The 15,526-nt window shown below is 41.2% G+C and overlaps 1 protein-coding gene across 1 annotated transcript; it reads right to left on the bottom strand.

The window, feature by feature from the left end:
- Window positions 1-9,739: 9,739 nt before the first annotated feature.
- Window positions 9,740-14,846, bottom strand: LOC118419849 (zinc finger protein 239-like). The gene is made up of 2 exons (XM_035826500.1): window positions 14,732-14,846; window positions 9,740-11,742 (listed from the first exon to the last, which is right to left on the bottom strand). The coding sequence occupies exon 2, from the start codon at window positions 11,718-11,720 to the stop codon at window positions 10,773-10,775; it is 948 nt and encodes a 315-aa protein (XP_035682393.1). The 5' UTR covers window positions 11,721-11,742; window positions 14,732-14,846; the 3' UTR covers window positions 9,740-10,772.
- Between the last annotated feature and the right edge of the window lie 680 nt (window positions 14,847-15,526).

The following is a 15,526-nucleotide window of genomic DNA, read 5'->3' as shown; positions in this document are numbered from 1 at the left end:
CACATCACAAGAAAAAGAAACTTATATCCTTTATTTTGATGGGTAACTTTACCTCTAGAACCGGATAGTTTTTGTACTGCGGGTGTGGGAAGATGGTAGGGAAATTTACGGATTTTCGCGGATCAAATTATGAATATTCGCAAGGGCCTCTGGGACGCTATATGTAAGTGTTATGTATATATATTCGATTTATTTGGAAAACATTTCATCTTTATGAATTGCTAATGCATGGTTAAATGTTAAAGCAATTATTTGATGATATGCTGCACCAATCTAAGGAATATCATACTTCATTTATTAAATTTAATGAAATATCAGGGGCAATTACGGACCACAAACAATGACTTATGACAGAGCTTTTAAGAAGTATACAAATTCTTAGCAGATACTGTAAATCACTTTATCTTCACGGTACCAAATTTTCACGGTCTGAGAAAATTGAACTTGTTCTCGGAACTATATGTTCACTGTCGAGGCAAGTGCACATGAAAAATGTCTGTGAATTATTTTTTATCGGTAATGATAAGTTCACGTTACAGTCGTCACCGTGAAAACAGTGAACATAACATTACAGTGAAAAAAATCAGGAATTACAGTATTGAACAGGTCCGTTCATCACAACGCCCACTATTCTGGCCTCAGAGCATTTTGCCGCTAAGGCGGCAAAATGCAAAAATGAATTAAAGTGATTTGTTCGTTGAAAACGTATTATTAAATATGTATTCTATGAGGAGAATTGCTTATTTGAAACCAATTCATCCTCAAATTAAACATCTTCTTGCTTTTGGCAAAACAAGTTGTAACAAACATTTTAATTCTATTATTAGCGCTTGCTGTCACATTTTTGTAGTATCCCTTGACGCTTTCTGGGATACCATTTTTTTCATGGGTTTAGTCCATGTAATCAAAATGATGACGTCATTATTACGTCATATTATATTACATTATAGCGTCATCATTTTCTAAAGCGTTAGATATCATGTCTACATCATTCCCGTAAAATTTGGTTGTTGTACGATAAGTCATTCAAGATTTATAGGACTTAGAAGGGGAGGGCCTCAAAAGACACAACCCCCACCCCCGTCCGGGGTTGACCAAAAAAGCCCGGTCTGAATAGGGTGAATTATGATGTGGTCAAAGAGCATATTCTTTATAATTTGTTCAGAACGTACGATTCTGTACTACGAAGCCAAAGATAAATCTCCAGGCACCTATGAGTCCCATTACTATTCCGACAATGTGGGCCACTACACTGAGGAAAAAGACATGAACGACCCAGGACAGGCAAATCAGCAGAGTGAACAGCCAACTGCAGAACTAGGAGGTAAAGACAAGATGGGCCGTAACGGTGCCCGCCTGTTGGAGAACCCGATGTACGCGGCGGGTGCGTTACAACAGGACAACGGAGGTACGTTTTGTTTTTGGTATTCTTGTAACATTTACCATTTTAATCACAAATTAATGAGTAGACCAATGTAAAGACTGAGTGTGTGTGTGTGCGTGTGTGTGTGTATGTGTGTGTGTGTGTGTGTGTGTGTGTGTGTGTGTGTGTGTGTGTGTGCGCGCGCGCGCGCGCGCACGTGGGCGCGCGTGTACGCACGTTTATGAAGAGTACAACTTCTCATGACATTTACCATTTCTACCACCGGGGAATATGTAAAGAAATTTAAAGACTGAATGTGTGCGCGAGCGTACATGTATGTCCGATTGAACTGACTGTACAATGTGAGAAGTTGTTAATAGTTTTGAAAGACGCCCCCCCCCCCCCTTTCAGTGAATTCATATCAGTTGATAGCATGGATGCTACAACAGGACCTAACTTTTGCAGACTCAGACTCTTCTTTTGAAAAGTAATGTAATGCAAAAGATTTTGAGTGGATTTGAACATAATATCCGGCGTCCGAACAGACATCTAGACCACATACATGCACTGCGCAAGTATACGTTGTTGTTTACACTATACTTTGTTATAGCTTGCCGCCATCTGATATTTACAGAACCTATCAAAAATACCACACGGAAAACAAAGGCCGATTGGATTTGGGGAATTCTTTTGAAAAAAAAAAAGAAGAATCGGTTTGAAAAAGATCACTTAAACCCTTTTTCACACCGTAAAGTCGTTAACAACAACTTCAAGTAATTGTCTGGAGAGCGATTAAACATTGTTCAATGAGAACAGCTTAAGGTTACTGGCTTCTTTGGACTAACAAATCATTATTGAAGTTAATTCAACCATCCCTTTTAACTAAGAATTCAATTTTTATTCAGATTGTATTGTTTTAATTCCATTCCCATGTTACGGGGTACATTGTAACTGTAAGAGCATCTCTTCTCCCTAGGGCAGAAACATCATGATTGGGACCAGCTCAAATGCTCAATAAGAGTGAGAGGACTAACTGAAAAAATAGGCGAAGCAAGGGGTACGAATTAAGGCTGCTCGGGAAATTCCCTACCCCATTTAAGCCAGAATAGTTTGATCTACTCAAGGGTCCCCTACTTTTCGATAAGTGCGGCGGGTTCTTTTACGTGCGCGGTGTGTGGCTCTCTCCGAACACGGCACCTCCATTTAACGAGGTACTCATTTTCACCTGAGTTAAGTGTAAAGTGACGAAAAGAAAGTAAAGTGACGAAAGTCATGTGAAGTTCTCGAAGGCACAAGATCGGAGACATGGCAGGATTCAAACTCGGGACCTCTTGGCCCTGAGCTCAAAGCGCTACCGATTATATGAAACATTTTAGTGGCGTCTACAAGATTTAATGTAACATGCGGGCATATTTTTGTTTACTGCAAATCTGCTTTAAGCTACAGGCCCTTCGGCAAATTCCGTCAAAGAGGAAGAAACTAAAGAGCAATCGCCTAGCACCGATGAGTCCCATGACTATACCGACAATGTGGGCCAGTACACTGAGGAAGAAGATACCAACGACCCACGACAAGCTAGTCAGCAAAGAGGACACGGTGGACAGCCAACTGCAGAAGATACAAATAAGAAGGGCCGTAACGATGCTGGGCTGTTAAAGAACCCGATGTACGCGGCGGGTGTGTTACGACAGAACGACGGAGGTACGTTTTGCTATTTGCATCTGTAACATTTATCATTTCTACCACAAAGAAATGGGTAGAACAATTCAAGGACAACAGCAAATCAAATTAGGAGAATTTAAAAAGAACTGAATTAAAGTGAGTCGTCCAAGAAAAAACAAGAAGCATGTATTCTATGAGGTGAATAGAAAATTCTATGAGGTTTGTAACAAACGAAACTAACCTTTTCTTACCAATGTATTTTAAAGAGCACATTCTTTGTAATTTGGTACGTTTTGTCGTTGGCATCTTGTGACAATAACGTTTTCCGCCACAAAGGAATGGATGGAGTCTCAGTTGAGAGCATGACGCTATTTAAACATACTTGACCAAAGTGGATTGTCCTTTATTTGGAATAACGACTGCATTGCTCCCGATGGCCAACATATATACACAATACGTAGAAGATCCTAAAATGTATATTCAAACCTTTTTCCACAATCTCTTGATTGATGCAATCAACACAAAAAGTTTAGTGGTCATATACAGATCATTAGAATGCAAATCGACAACACGAATGAAATGAAGATATGGAATATTTTCTGCTCACAGATAACAACGATGCTGCAGACGGTTGTGTGTTTCCTAGATGCTTCAACGTGACATCTCACAGTTCCTTAGTGATCAAACTCGTCATCATCGCAGTTGTTGTAGCAGCCGCCATTGGCATTGGTGCCGGAGCTGGTCTCGTCGCATTCCTCACAACCGTGCAGGAGACTCATCCTCCAACACTCAACAGTTCTCTGGAGCGGAGTGGTACGACAAGCCGACCAGTGTCACCATTCCCCGCCACCCCTACCGGTTCTACACTGGGAAACAAAAATGGAAACCTCTCGGTTGGTTCCCTACCTTGCATTCAACGTGCGGTCTTAGACCTCTACTGTTTTGCTTTTATGTCAAACAAGAAGCACGAGTTAATAGAAAAATAGAATATCCAGTTTCTTTTGTCAATAACGCGTATCGCTTCCAGGTTATAGAAATGGTAGCCTTATCCAGAAAATTATTTTACATAAGGGGTTGTGCTGTTACTTTCACAATGTTACCAAAATATGTTCACACATGTTCAAACTTTTCTTTCATCTCTTAGGACAACTTTGAATTATTGTGAAAATTTTATTTAGAATACTTCAAACGTGTTACCAATGTATAATCTTTAAATATTCTTGGTGACTTGGAATTGACTAACATCTACATCTGAAACAGACCATGATGACCGTGACGACGGAAGATACAACAGCCTTGATTTCGCGGAAGACAGCTGATGGTGTGACGATTCCTAGAATGTCCTCTACTAGAATGGATCTGGAAACGGGAGTGTTTCCGCAAATCGGAACAGCAAAAGCAGTCACACCTGCAACTACAGCTAACGTAAGAAAAAGTCTAAGCTTTATGAAATGCTCTAACCTAAATTGTATAATAAATTGCAGTTTGTATTTGCTATAATGTTACTTCATGTTATTCTAATTTCCAATGTCGTAAAATGTTCTGTACTGTACAGTGATACAACTTTGCATTATCATTTGTCGCCAGGTTTTGACACAATATGTCGAGAGGACAGAGTTTGACCAGCTTCAGAAGACCACAAAGCAACAAATTCTAACAAGCAATGAAGGTACGACACTCAGGCAACAAATCATTTGTCCTACACTAAGCAACTTGAACTCCCCTCATGTGACAATATACAGCTGTACAATGCTGTGTATTTGTGTGCCCTACTAACGTTTCCTCAGGCTCCTATGTCTGTTGTCACACATACGTATGCAATACTGGAACCATGGCATAAGAGGTCGTCTCGGTAGAACAAATGGTCCTTTTGAACGGAGCCAATACGTCCCTTTATTGCACCCGTCCCAAAAGTGTACCTTTTCCCAAAGTACTTCAGCTTGTTTTGCGTGATTTTGACTTTCGGGTTTTGAACAGAATTGGCGTAATCATTCTGCATCCTCTTCCCCAGGATGGTTGATACGGGATTCGTCATGGGTTGTGGGGTCCACTGGCACACCGTGGGTCAACAACGGAGTCACATATGATGTCGCAAAAGCCTTGGATGGGGACACCGGGACCTACTGGAACCCTCACATGGACTGCAAATGCTACACGAGCTGGAACATAACATTCGACTTTACAGTACCCGAAACTCTGACCCGCATCGCAGTCAACAACTACGGAGACACCGGCCATGACATCGCAGCCTTCACGCTGCAAAAGTCGCAGGTTGGGAGTCCGTACAACTGGGAGGACGTCGTGACCGTTACTAACGTACAGGGAGGGACGGACCGGCGGCAGGAGTTCGGCGGGTTCCGGGGAACAGCGCGGTACTGGAGGTTCCTCATCACTCGGACCAACTCAGGCTGGCAGCCATGCCTAAGAGAACTGAACTTCCACGGAATCTCAGCAAGTAAAGGAAACTATCATTCATGTTTTGTAGCCTATAGAAATGTCAATATGAGGAAAGTTCACAGTAAAGACATGGGAGCAAGAATGAGCCAGAATGCCGTCCGATTGGAAATTATTTCCTATTTCTGGGAATTCGTAGATGTACTTTAGAAATTCGTACTGAATTCCAGTTATTTGTGCCCGCTTTTTGGCTGTCCCGAAAGTTTTGACACGCTCAAAACTTTGGAGGTGTATTTGAAGTGGAGAAATATTGAATGACATTCAAAGTGTATTCTAACTGCAGTTTTACCGCATTCCACTTTATTCGAAACATTCTTATCTCATTCGATAGAGAACCGAGATGTGGCCAAAAGAATATATGGAATGCAGTGAGAATGTCTAGAAATGGACTACAAATACCAAGGAATAGACAAAGAATACTCATTCTGACGGCATTTCGGTTCATTCCTTCTCATTTGAAGGGGATAGATGTTCCAATTCGAATCCCCGCCCGAATGTGGCACGAATTTTGCACATATTTTATTCCGGTTAGTTCTGCTTTACTCCTGCTAATTAGTTTTCAGTGTGAAGGTTCTGTAACAGTTGCGGAGGTGTACATGTAACAAGGCTTTGAGTTTGACCAGATTGGGTATAACCGTGTTACGAAAGGATATTAAGCAACGATGTGCGCTTAATCTATTTGTCTTTGTTCATGGGGGAGACAATCGCGTACAGACATTTGCGTTTTCCATTAGCTTGGTTGATTGCGTTATGCATATATAGAATTTTAAGCAACAGAAAAACATTTTTGGACAAGAGGGTGTTTTTTTTAAAGATGGGCTGCGCTGGAGTCTTACTCAAGTATACTTGAGTCTTTAATGTAAATATGACACTGCTAATAATAAACTCTCATCTGCTCCAGGAGTCAATGTTGCCCTGGGAAAGTCAGCGTTCCAAACAACCACTTTTCATGAGGTCAGTGGGTTTGCCAGCCATGCCGTAGACGGGAACGCCTATACCTCGTACCACGCTGGATCATGTACACACACTGCGGAGGAGGATAACCCAGCCTGGTGGGTGGACCTTGGGCAATCATATAAGATCGGCAGGTATGTTTAATGTTTTTAAGTGTATATCACAGCGGTGTTTTCGGTTGTTCTCGGTAATTAATGAAAGTTGTTTTCGGTTGTTTTCGGTATTTAGTTTTTTTTATTTTTTTATTATTTTTTATTCACATTTCTTTAAAGAGGATGACACGGAAAGTAGACACTGCTTATTGAGGTCTTCTCCTCATGTACATAAACAAAATAAGGACACACATACATGGTTACAAAACGCTAAATAAAAAAGTCAAGAGATAATGATAACGACATGAAATAAAACAACAAGAAATCAAATAACAACGTGACGTGTAGCTGGCATACAAACTTAGAAGTAATCAAATAAGGTTATAAGTCAACTAAAACAACCTGTCTATTGAACACAAGACATAACTACATGAAAAAAAAACAAGGAATCAAATAACAGAGTGACATGTGGCTAATAAACAAACTTAGAAATAATCAAATAAGGTTCAGCTAAAACGATCTGTCTGTTGGATGGTACTTAGTTAACTTGTTTTCAGTAGTTTTCGGTGGTTTTCGAGACCCTATCCCAGATACACACACACACACACACACATACATGCCCGCGCCCGCGCGCTCAAATATGCACAAACCTCAACATCCTATTGTCAATTTCTACAGGGTGTATATCTTCAACCGCCAGGACTGTTGTTCGGAACGAATCAACCCCTTCCACATCCACATCGGGGATTCCGACCAGGTCAGCACGAACCCCAGGTGTGGAGGTAATCATCAGATGAACCTATACCAGCCGTCCATTTCCGTCTCCTGTCAGGGGATGAAGGGTCGCTATGTGGGCGTCCGTCTTCCCGGATCCTACCGAATACTGAGTCTGTGCGAAGTACAAGTACAAGGATATTTGGGTGGGTTGTTACTTCGTTCACTTTACATAGTAACATAATGTTCCTATAAGGCCTTTTTACTATTCTAATTCAGTCAATTTAGCGCTCCCGGTTTGGTTGTGCATTCCTTGGAAGCTCAATCAGGTTGGCGGCGCGCCACGTGACCTCAATTGCACCTGGACATTCCCACTGAATACATCAAGCTAGATCTATGTATGTAGACTCATATGTGTTGGTAGAATCTATGGTTACAATTTTTGAGATTTCACAAGGAAAACTCTCGCTCCTGACGTCATGAAACTTCCTACTTCCGGTACGTCACCGCCATGAATGAGACATCTGATGAAGAAGGTCGGCGAGAACGACTGAAAATTCATGGTGTTTCCTTGTGTCGGAACAAAGCTTAAACTTTGTCTAGATCTTGATGACTTAAAGCTGTTTTTGCTTTATTCATCAGGGATGGCACCCAGGTGAGCCACGTGACTGAAAATGGGATATGTCCACAACTTCACGTTCAATATTGGTCATCAGGACATACCATTGAGCCCATGTGGGGCGACGTGAGGTGCTGTGAGAGAAGGTGGTACATCTGCCAGTCTCGTCCTGGCATACAAGAGGGCAATGGTAGAAATGGTTTGTTTCTGGTTATTTCTTTACTTTAAGGTCAATAGATGCTATTAGTCAAGTATATGTACAAGTCAGGGTTTTTCTAGAAATTGTAGGGGGGGGGGGTCAGCATGGCGAGGGAGTGGAGCAACCAAGCCAGAGGGTGATGAAGAAAGGGGGCACCCCCATCTCCTTTGCCGTGCGAAGCTTTTGAAGATTTGAGGTAGAAATGGGACATTTTGAGGCTACTTCAGGGGGAGGGAGATTATAACCTGAATGTATGTTTATCTTTGAAATGTAGAATGCATATTCAATAGCCTGTGAAATACAATAAAGATATTGACAAATACTGTCCAAACTTGTTGGGGTATGCAACACCTTGAAAAAATCTTAACTCGATATACAAATGTATACAAGTGTCAAAATTTACAAACCATAAAAATCATATGAACTTCACTGCAGTAGACCTTATTTGTAAAGGCTAAAGAAAAAAAAAGATGCAATTTGAAACCATTTGGTTCTTTTTATCTATAGCACTGTAGCATAGAAAAGTATTCATTAAACATTGTAAACTACCCACAAATCACCCTTTATATATATACACTTATGACAAGTAAATATAAAAAAACTTATGACAAGTAAATATCAGATTTAAAATAAAATCAGATTACAAGAAGTAATGGTTTGGTGTGTCAATGCGCTATATAGCAACAAAGAAAGAAAGATTTAAATGTATGACTATCATTTCAGCACCAATTCATTTCATTTCCGTATACTTTTTGCTTTTTCTCCGGAAGTAAAGGCTCCACTAAGCTTGTACTCTCTATAGTGTATTTGTTTGCAAAATTGTCAACATATGTTTTGTTAAAACGTCGAGAAACCTCAGACTTGTTGTTTCAAATTTGCTACAATATACAGTGTCAGTGTGAGACACAGGGATATCATGTTTCACATCAATGGATTTATGGGAGTCTGTGGAGTCAGGTAGGTGGGTCAAGAAAGAAAGAAAGGGGGAAGCTAACATCGGATTTAACAGTTTTTTGTGTGGATAAAGTCTCATAAAAATGCAATAAACCAATTGTGTCGAAATCATGTCATCAACTTCTTTTATTTGGGCATGAGGTTCAACTGTTATACGATAGTACAGAACTAAAACTTCCATTGGAAGCAAAAACACTGCCCCAAAAGACCATATATGCATCTTGAAATGGTGGTTTTATTCGGTGATTATAGCAAAGGCCCAGGCGTTATAACACCATATACACCTCGGTACGGGTAATTAACCATTAGATATATACGTTTTGGTATGGGATATATCTATTGAAAACGATATGCCCTTGTGAAAGGCTCGACTTTCCACACTTCACTCAGGTGGACATGAGTATCTAGCTTTGGTTAGGGCCAAACTATTACTCAGGTCACGTGTTTGTAAGGTCATGTACTCAGAGTAACTAACTTCACTCTTGAAGAAGGTCGACGCAATACCAACTGAAAATTTGAGGTGAGCTCCATTTGCTAGTGTTGAACAAAAGTATCAAACTTTACCCTAGCTATCACAATACCTAAACAAATCGGCTTCTTCAATTGGAATCTGGAAACAGGTTAGCCTTTGTTTAAACAACTTCTCGCTGGCTGGGGTTAATGACCCCTCCGGCGGCAGTTGTAGGGCAGGTCACTAGGGGCGCGATTTTAGTCAGGCTTGGAAACAGTTTACCATCAAACAACTTTATTGAAGAAAACGACTTGTTACACTTCAACAATCTAGATCACTACGCCAATACAGCAGAAGAAACTAAACACTCTGTATAGCTATGTGGATTTTTGGAGTGAGAATTAGGGCTCTAACTACAGGTTTAAATCCCGCTATGAAAGATGAGTGACAATTGAGTTCTATATGTACAGTGAGTGCATTTTTATCGATCATTGGTTGCTACACCAAATTGAAAGTTTTTTCCTAGTTATTACCAGACTACTAGTAATTCAAACCAGCAACTAGTGCTCCTCCTTGTTCACAATATATTTGCTAAATTATTTTTCTCTAGTCTTAAACCACTCTCTAATTATAAATCATATGATATGAGCTTAGTGACTCAGTTAAAATGCCAGTTTTCTTCGGTCTTAACAGATAACGGTGTCACAAACTATGGTCAGTTACTAACATATTATCCCCAAATATACTACCGAGTGAGCAAAGTGAAGAAAGTTATTCATGCGATGGTTACAAGAACCTATCAAGGTTTTGAAAAATATGTTGGCTCCACAACACGGACTAAATTGACTTTACGGACATGTAATGTCAGTAGTTGTCTTTAGGATCAAAAGCTAACTGCACCATCTGATTCACTTCTGTATCTGCAAGCTTCATTACACATGCACCGAGTTCAGCAATCTGGCTATCTGAAATTCCTTCTGCGTTCTTAAAACTCTCGCAAGTCAATAACATTCATCTGTGTCTTTTATAAGCCAATCCAGCCAACAGAACTGCCTACTGTACTCTTAATACCTGTAAGGTTTCTCTGGTGTGGGTTTGCATAGTCCTCTTCCGTCCACCTGGCTTACTGGTCTGCCTTCTGTGCCCCTCACACTCCCGTAAGTCCATAAAATCCATCTGTGTCTTTTACAAGCCGATCCAGCCTACAGAACTGCCTTCTGTACTCTTAATACGGTTTCTGTGGTGTGAGTTTGCATATGCCTTTTCAGTCGACCTAGCTTACTGAACTGTGTGCTGCACTCCTAACGCTCCTAAGATTTATACCCTGTGTGAGTCCGCATGTGTCTCTTTAGATGACCCAGCTCACTGAACTGCCTTCTGCACTCCTCACACTTGTAGGGTTTCTCCCCTGTATGAGTCCGCAAGTGTCCCTTTAGATGGCCCAGCTGACGGAACTGCTTACTGCAATCCTCACACTTGTAGGGTTTCTCCCCTGTGTGAGTCCGTATGTGCCTCTTGAGATTCGCCTGTTCACTGAACTGCCTGCTACACTCCTCACACTTGTAGGGTTTCTCCCCTGTGTGAGCCCGCATATGTTTCTTTAGACTACCCAGCTGACTGAACTGCTTGCTGCACTCTTCACAACTGTATGGCTTTTCTCCTGTGTGGGTCTTCATGTGAGATTTTAGAATACCCAGCTCACTGAACTGCCTGCTGCACTCCTCACACCTGTAGGGTTTCTCCCCTGTGTGAGTCCGCATGTGTATCTTTAGATGACCCAGCTGACTGAACTGCTTGCTGCATTCCTCACACCTGTAGGGTTTTTCCCCTGTATGGGTCAGCATATGTGTCTTTAAATGACCCAGCTGACTGAACTGCTTACTGCATTCCTCACACCTGTAGGGTGTCTCCCCCGTGTGAGACCGCATGTGTATCTTTAGTAGATCCTGCCTACTGAACTTCCTATTGCACTCCTCACACATGTAGGGGCTCTCCCCAGTGTGAGTCCGCATGTGTCTATTTAGTCGACTCAGCTCACTGAACATCCTGCTGCACTCCTCACACCTGTAGGGTTTCTCACCTGTGTGAGTCCGTATGTGTCTCTTCAGATCATGCAACTTACTGAACTGCTTGCTGCACTCCTCACACCTATAGAGTTTCTCCTGCCTGCTAGTGCTAGGTTGCACTGAAGAATCATGTTCTTCCTTTCTCTTGAAGTTGATGTCATCCAAACTCTGCACGTTGCTTGTTGATGCCATTCTCCTAGATGTGGTGTAATTTCTGTAGTGAAGAGTTGAACGTCCATTAGGCAACAAGAGACACTAGATTTCAAGCAATACGTTGTTGTCCTGATGACGATTTTCTGATTCCTATAAGAAAAAATTCTACTCCGTCCGTAAATGTAAAGACTTCAAACTATAGCTTATTTTACTAGCTAGCAGTACAATGATGCTTTGCTACGACTTTGCTAAGTACACCGGGTGGTTACAGGTTGTTTCGCAACAATGTCAGTTCGCAACAAGGCAAGTCTTTTCGCAACAAGGTACAAGTCTTTTCGCAACAAGGTACAAGTCGTTTCGCAACATTTGAATGTTATTAATCTTGATAACCTAATAGTATTAGAATCGTATTCTGAGCTATTCCTAATTATACTCCTACTTGTGCTCATCGCGTATGAAACTGTACCGCCCTGCGTATGAAAATCATTGGGCAGTTAGGTTCATGTGGCCCCATTTTCCTCTGCCGCCGGGGTTGTATTTCGCACCCGGTAAGATTTTTACGTGGAATTCGAAGGAGTATAATTATGTTAGGAATATGATTTCTAATTCTATTAGGCTATCGAGATTAATAACATTCGAATGTTGCGAAATGACTTGTACGTTGTTGCGAAATGCCTTGCCTTGTTGCCAACTGACCGTTGCGAACTGACATTGTTGCGAAACAACCTGTTACCCACCGGGGGTTACCCCTACTGTTCTAGATATGTGCAAAGATTTGATCGAGGTTTATGACTGGATCTCCCTCCCTCATACAGAGTCACAGAGACATGGTATTCATATCACACTTGTTCTCATTGAAATGTAAAAAATGGCAATTTTTTGTTCGAAAAATAAAACGACTTATTTTTCAGTGAAACCTACCTGTCTTGTAAAATTCCTCTATTAACCATAGCCAAAAATGGCAACTTATTAATTTCTTACCCATTGGTTATGCATTACAGGGCGGGCCGGTAACAAACGTTACCGGCAACGTTTGTTACAACAGTTAACTTAAAGGTATGCTACGTAATTATCTTTGTGTCCTCCTTGGCTGTAAGTAACAACTTCCAGGCCTCCAGTAGGCACCCTAGGGGTGGGTTAATGACTTTATCACACTCCAGCTGGCTACAGGGGAAGATCTTCTTCTTTTCAAACACTCAATTTTTTTCACTTCAGAATAGGATATAATCATGCACTTAGTCTATTTTGTAGGGTATCAATAAGCTGAGGTTACATTCCCTTCAAAACTGCAAGAAATCTTGCAAATATTACGTTTTTCAAAAACTCTGGTGCAACTGTCATCAGACACCCCACTGTGCAGTCAGGCACACAAGACACTGATAAGCCAGATGTGGGCGTGTTTCCCTAGGAAGCATGGAGGTCCATGTTGGAAGATTACAGTTTGCAGACATCATCTGACATGTTTGTTTGATGCACTGATGTTGCAACTTCTCTCACTGAGCCTTGATATTCAATGCTTAAGGGTAGACTTAGCTTACTATGTAAAAGAAATGGCAGGAAAATCTACTTTTTGTATTGTCCAAATATTACGTAGCATAGCTTTAGCCCTTTTTTCTTCAAAATGATTAATGGCTACATCATTTTAATAGGCATAAGTTGACGTCCCTAGAGACATTTAAAAAGTGGGAACCTTTTTTACACCAGGTCAGACAGAAAGCTTAGAAAGCATCAAACAATGGTACTAATAACGTTTATTACAGACATTTCTGTATAACATTTTGTAAGCTAGGTGGGATACAAATGGCGCTGTCATTTTCCGAAAATAGTTTCATCAGATTGGTAGAACGATGGCACTGTCAATGACCCTTTCTTGTTTCTTTAGAAAAACAGAAATAAAACTGTAAAACGTCACAATAATATGCGTTGATATAACCGTGACAACCATGGTACTCGTGGTGGTAACGTTTGTTACCGAATTCGGCGACAGGCGACAGGCACAAACCTCCTCACACAACCTCAAAGATCAGTCATAGTAGCGATCTGACGTGATCGGGCAGAGGGCCTGGGTAGCTGGTTTCATCTGCCGAACAATCATCCTGGGAACTGAATTTATTTGAAAATATTTGAATTCTTCGTATCTTCTCAGGCGGCAACCATTTTTTTAGGGGTTGAAATCCTATCTGAGGTTATAATAATCTCCCAAGCCATCAATCAATAGGAATATTGTGGTGTATCTTTTGTAAAACATTACAGGGATTGTGGAAAAGCAAAGTGGGACAGCATTTTGACATTTCAATGAGAACGAGCGATCACCGAGTGGCGACCCAAATGACAATGCCCAGGCTTGGGCCGGCCCTACTAAAAAACAGCCCCGTTTGGAGACTGCTACGGATAGCATAACAATAGGACAATAAAGGCCAACCACGCCCCGCGGCGAAGGCCGACCCAATGAAAAACAACGAATAATAGTTGAATCTGCCAAACGTTTTTACAGATTTCTCGACAAATTTGTGACCTGGCTCGATTAAAATTCAGCGAATTCCGATGCTTTTTCCTATTTGTCCCCAAAAGATACAAAAGGGTAAACCCTAGATTTGAAAAATTTGGGGGGAATGGCGCTGGTATTTTGGCGAGTGGCGGAGCGCTCTATTGTCTATGTACCCCTGGTATGCTCTATAATGGCTCCAGCGCAAACGTAACCCTGCTGCTTGGCCATCTGGTCACTGAAATTCCGTGGATCTTTGGGTCTGAGTTCGATCCCAGGCTCGGCTCAGCCCGGACATACTAGCTAGTATATGTGGGTCCCGTGTTCAAGGAGGACACATACAACAGCCTCATTACAAAGGTTTGGTACCTATTGTCTGCATAGATATTACACCAAGGTGTATATAAAATGTTTTTCTAGCGCATAGCGAACATAGACTCACCATCCCATGTAGCCAAGGCAATAAATCGTTCATGAAACCCTTCACTTTCTATAAAGTAAATCATATAGATAGACGTTTAAATATTACAAACTATTACTATCAACATATAAGAGGTCGTCTTACCTGAGCAAACGTGATCACCAGTCTTGTACAAAAACGCCGGTCCGCTCTCTGAAATCGCGAATGTTGTTGTCTTGGAAAAGCTGCCACGCCGTTTGTAAGTTCCAGCAGACAGGAAGTCGTGTCGGTTGACCCAGAAGTTTACAATGGTCCTAGGTCAACCATCACCTCCTGATGATTCAACAGTTGTCGCGATCTCGCTACCGTATTTAAAGACCCTAAAGGACCTTTGTCAGTAATACTCTGAGCAATTTCTTTCTGGAACTCATTCCCTAGCGATGCCCTGTGAGATCACCGTCAGCCACAATAGCTAATCTAAAAAAACTAGAGTTCGGCGACCTCATACCTTCATGAAAATTCAGAGGTTTTGTAAATTTTAGTCAATTAATTAACATTAACATAATTTATGCGTGGTGTCGCTCAGGCTATTAACAAATACTCAGGCTATTGACTATACTCTGTCTTTCTTGTGTATTGGCAAAACTTTGGCCATCTATCACCGGAAATTCCTGTTTGTGTGTGTGTGTGTGTGTGTGTGTGTGTGTGTGTGTGTGTGTGTGTGTGTGTGTGTGTAGGGCGGGGTTGGTGCGGTTGTGTGCCTGTTTTAGGAGTTAATCATCAATACTGTCTAGGTTGATGGCGACATTTACATGTACATTTAGAATTGATAACTGTTAAGTGAGAGTTTGTCTCCTTCAAAAACTGTGCAGGAAAAGAAAGAATGAATAAAAGAAGGAAGTAAGAAAGAAACAGAATGAAAGAAAGAAAGAAAGAAAGAAAGAGGAAAGAAAGAAAGAA

Source organism: Branchiostoma floridae, chromosome 7 (genome assembly GCF_000003815.2).
Source record: "Branchiostoma floridae strain S238N-H82 chromosome 7, Bfl_VNyyK, whole genome shotgun sequence".
NCBI classification, from domain to species: domain Eukaryota; kingdom Metazoa; phylum Chordata; class Leptocardii; order Amphioxiformes; family Branchiostomatidae; genus Branchiostoma; species Branchiostoma floridae.
Note: the sequence above shows the minus strand (reverse complement) of the source record. Positions and strands in the feature narration are given on the sequence as shown.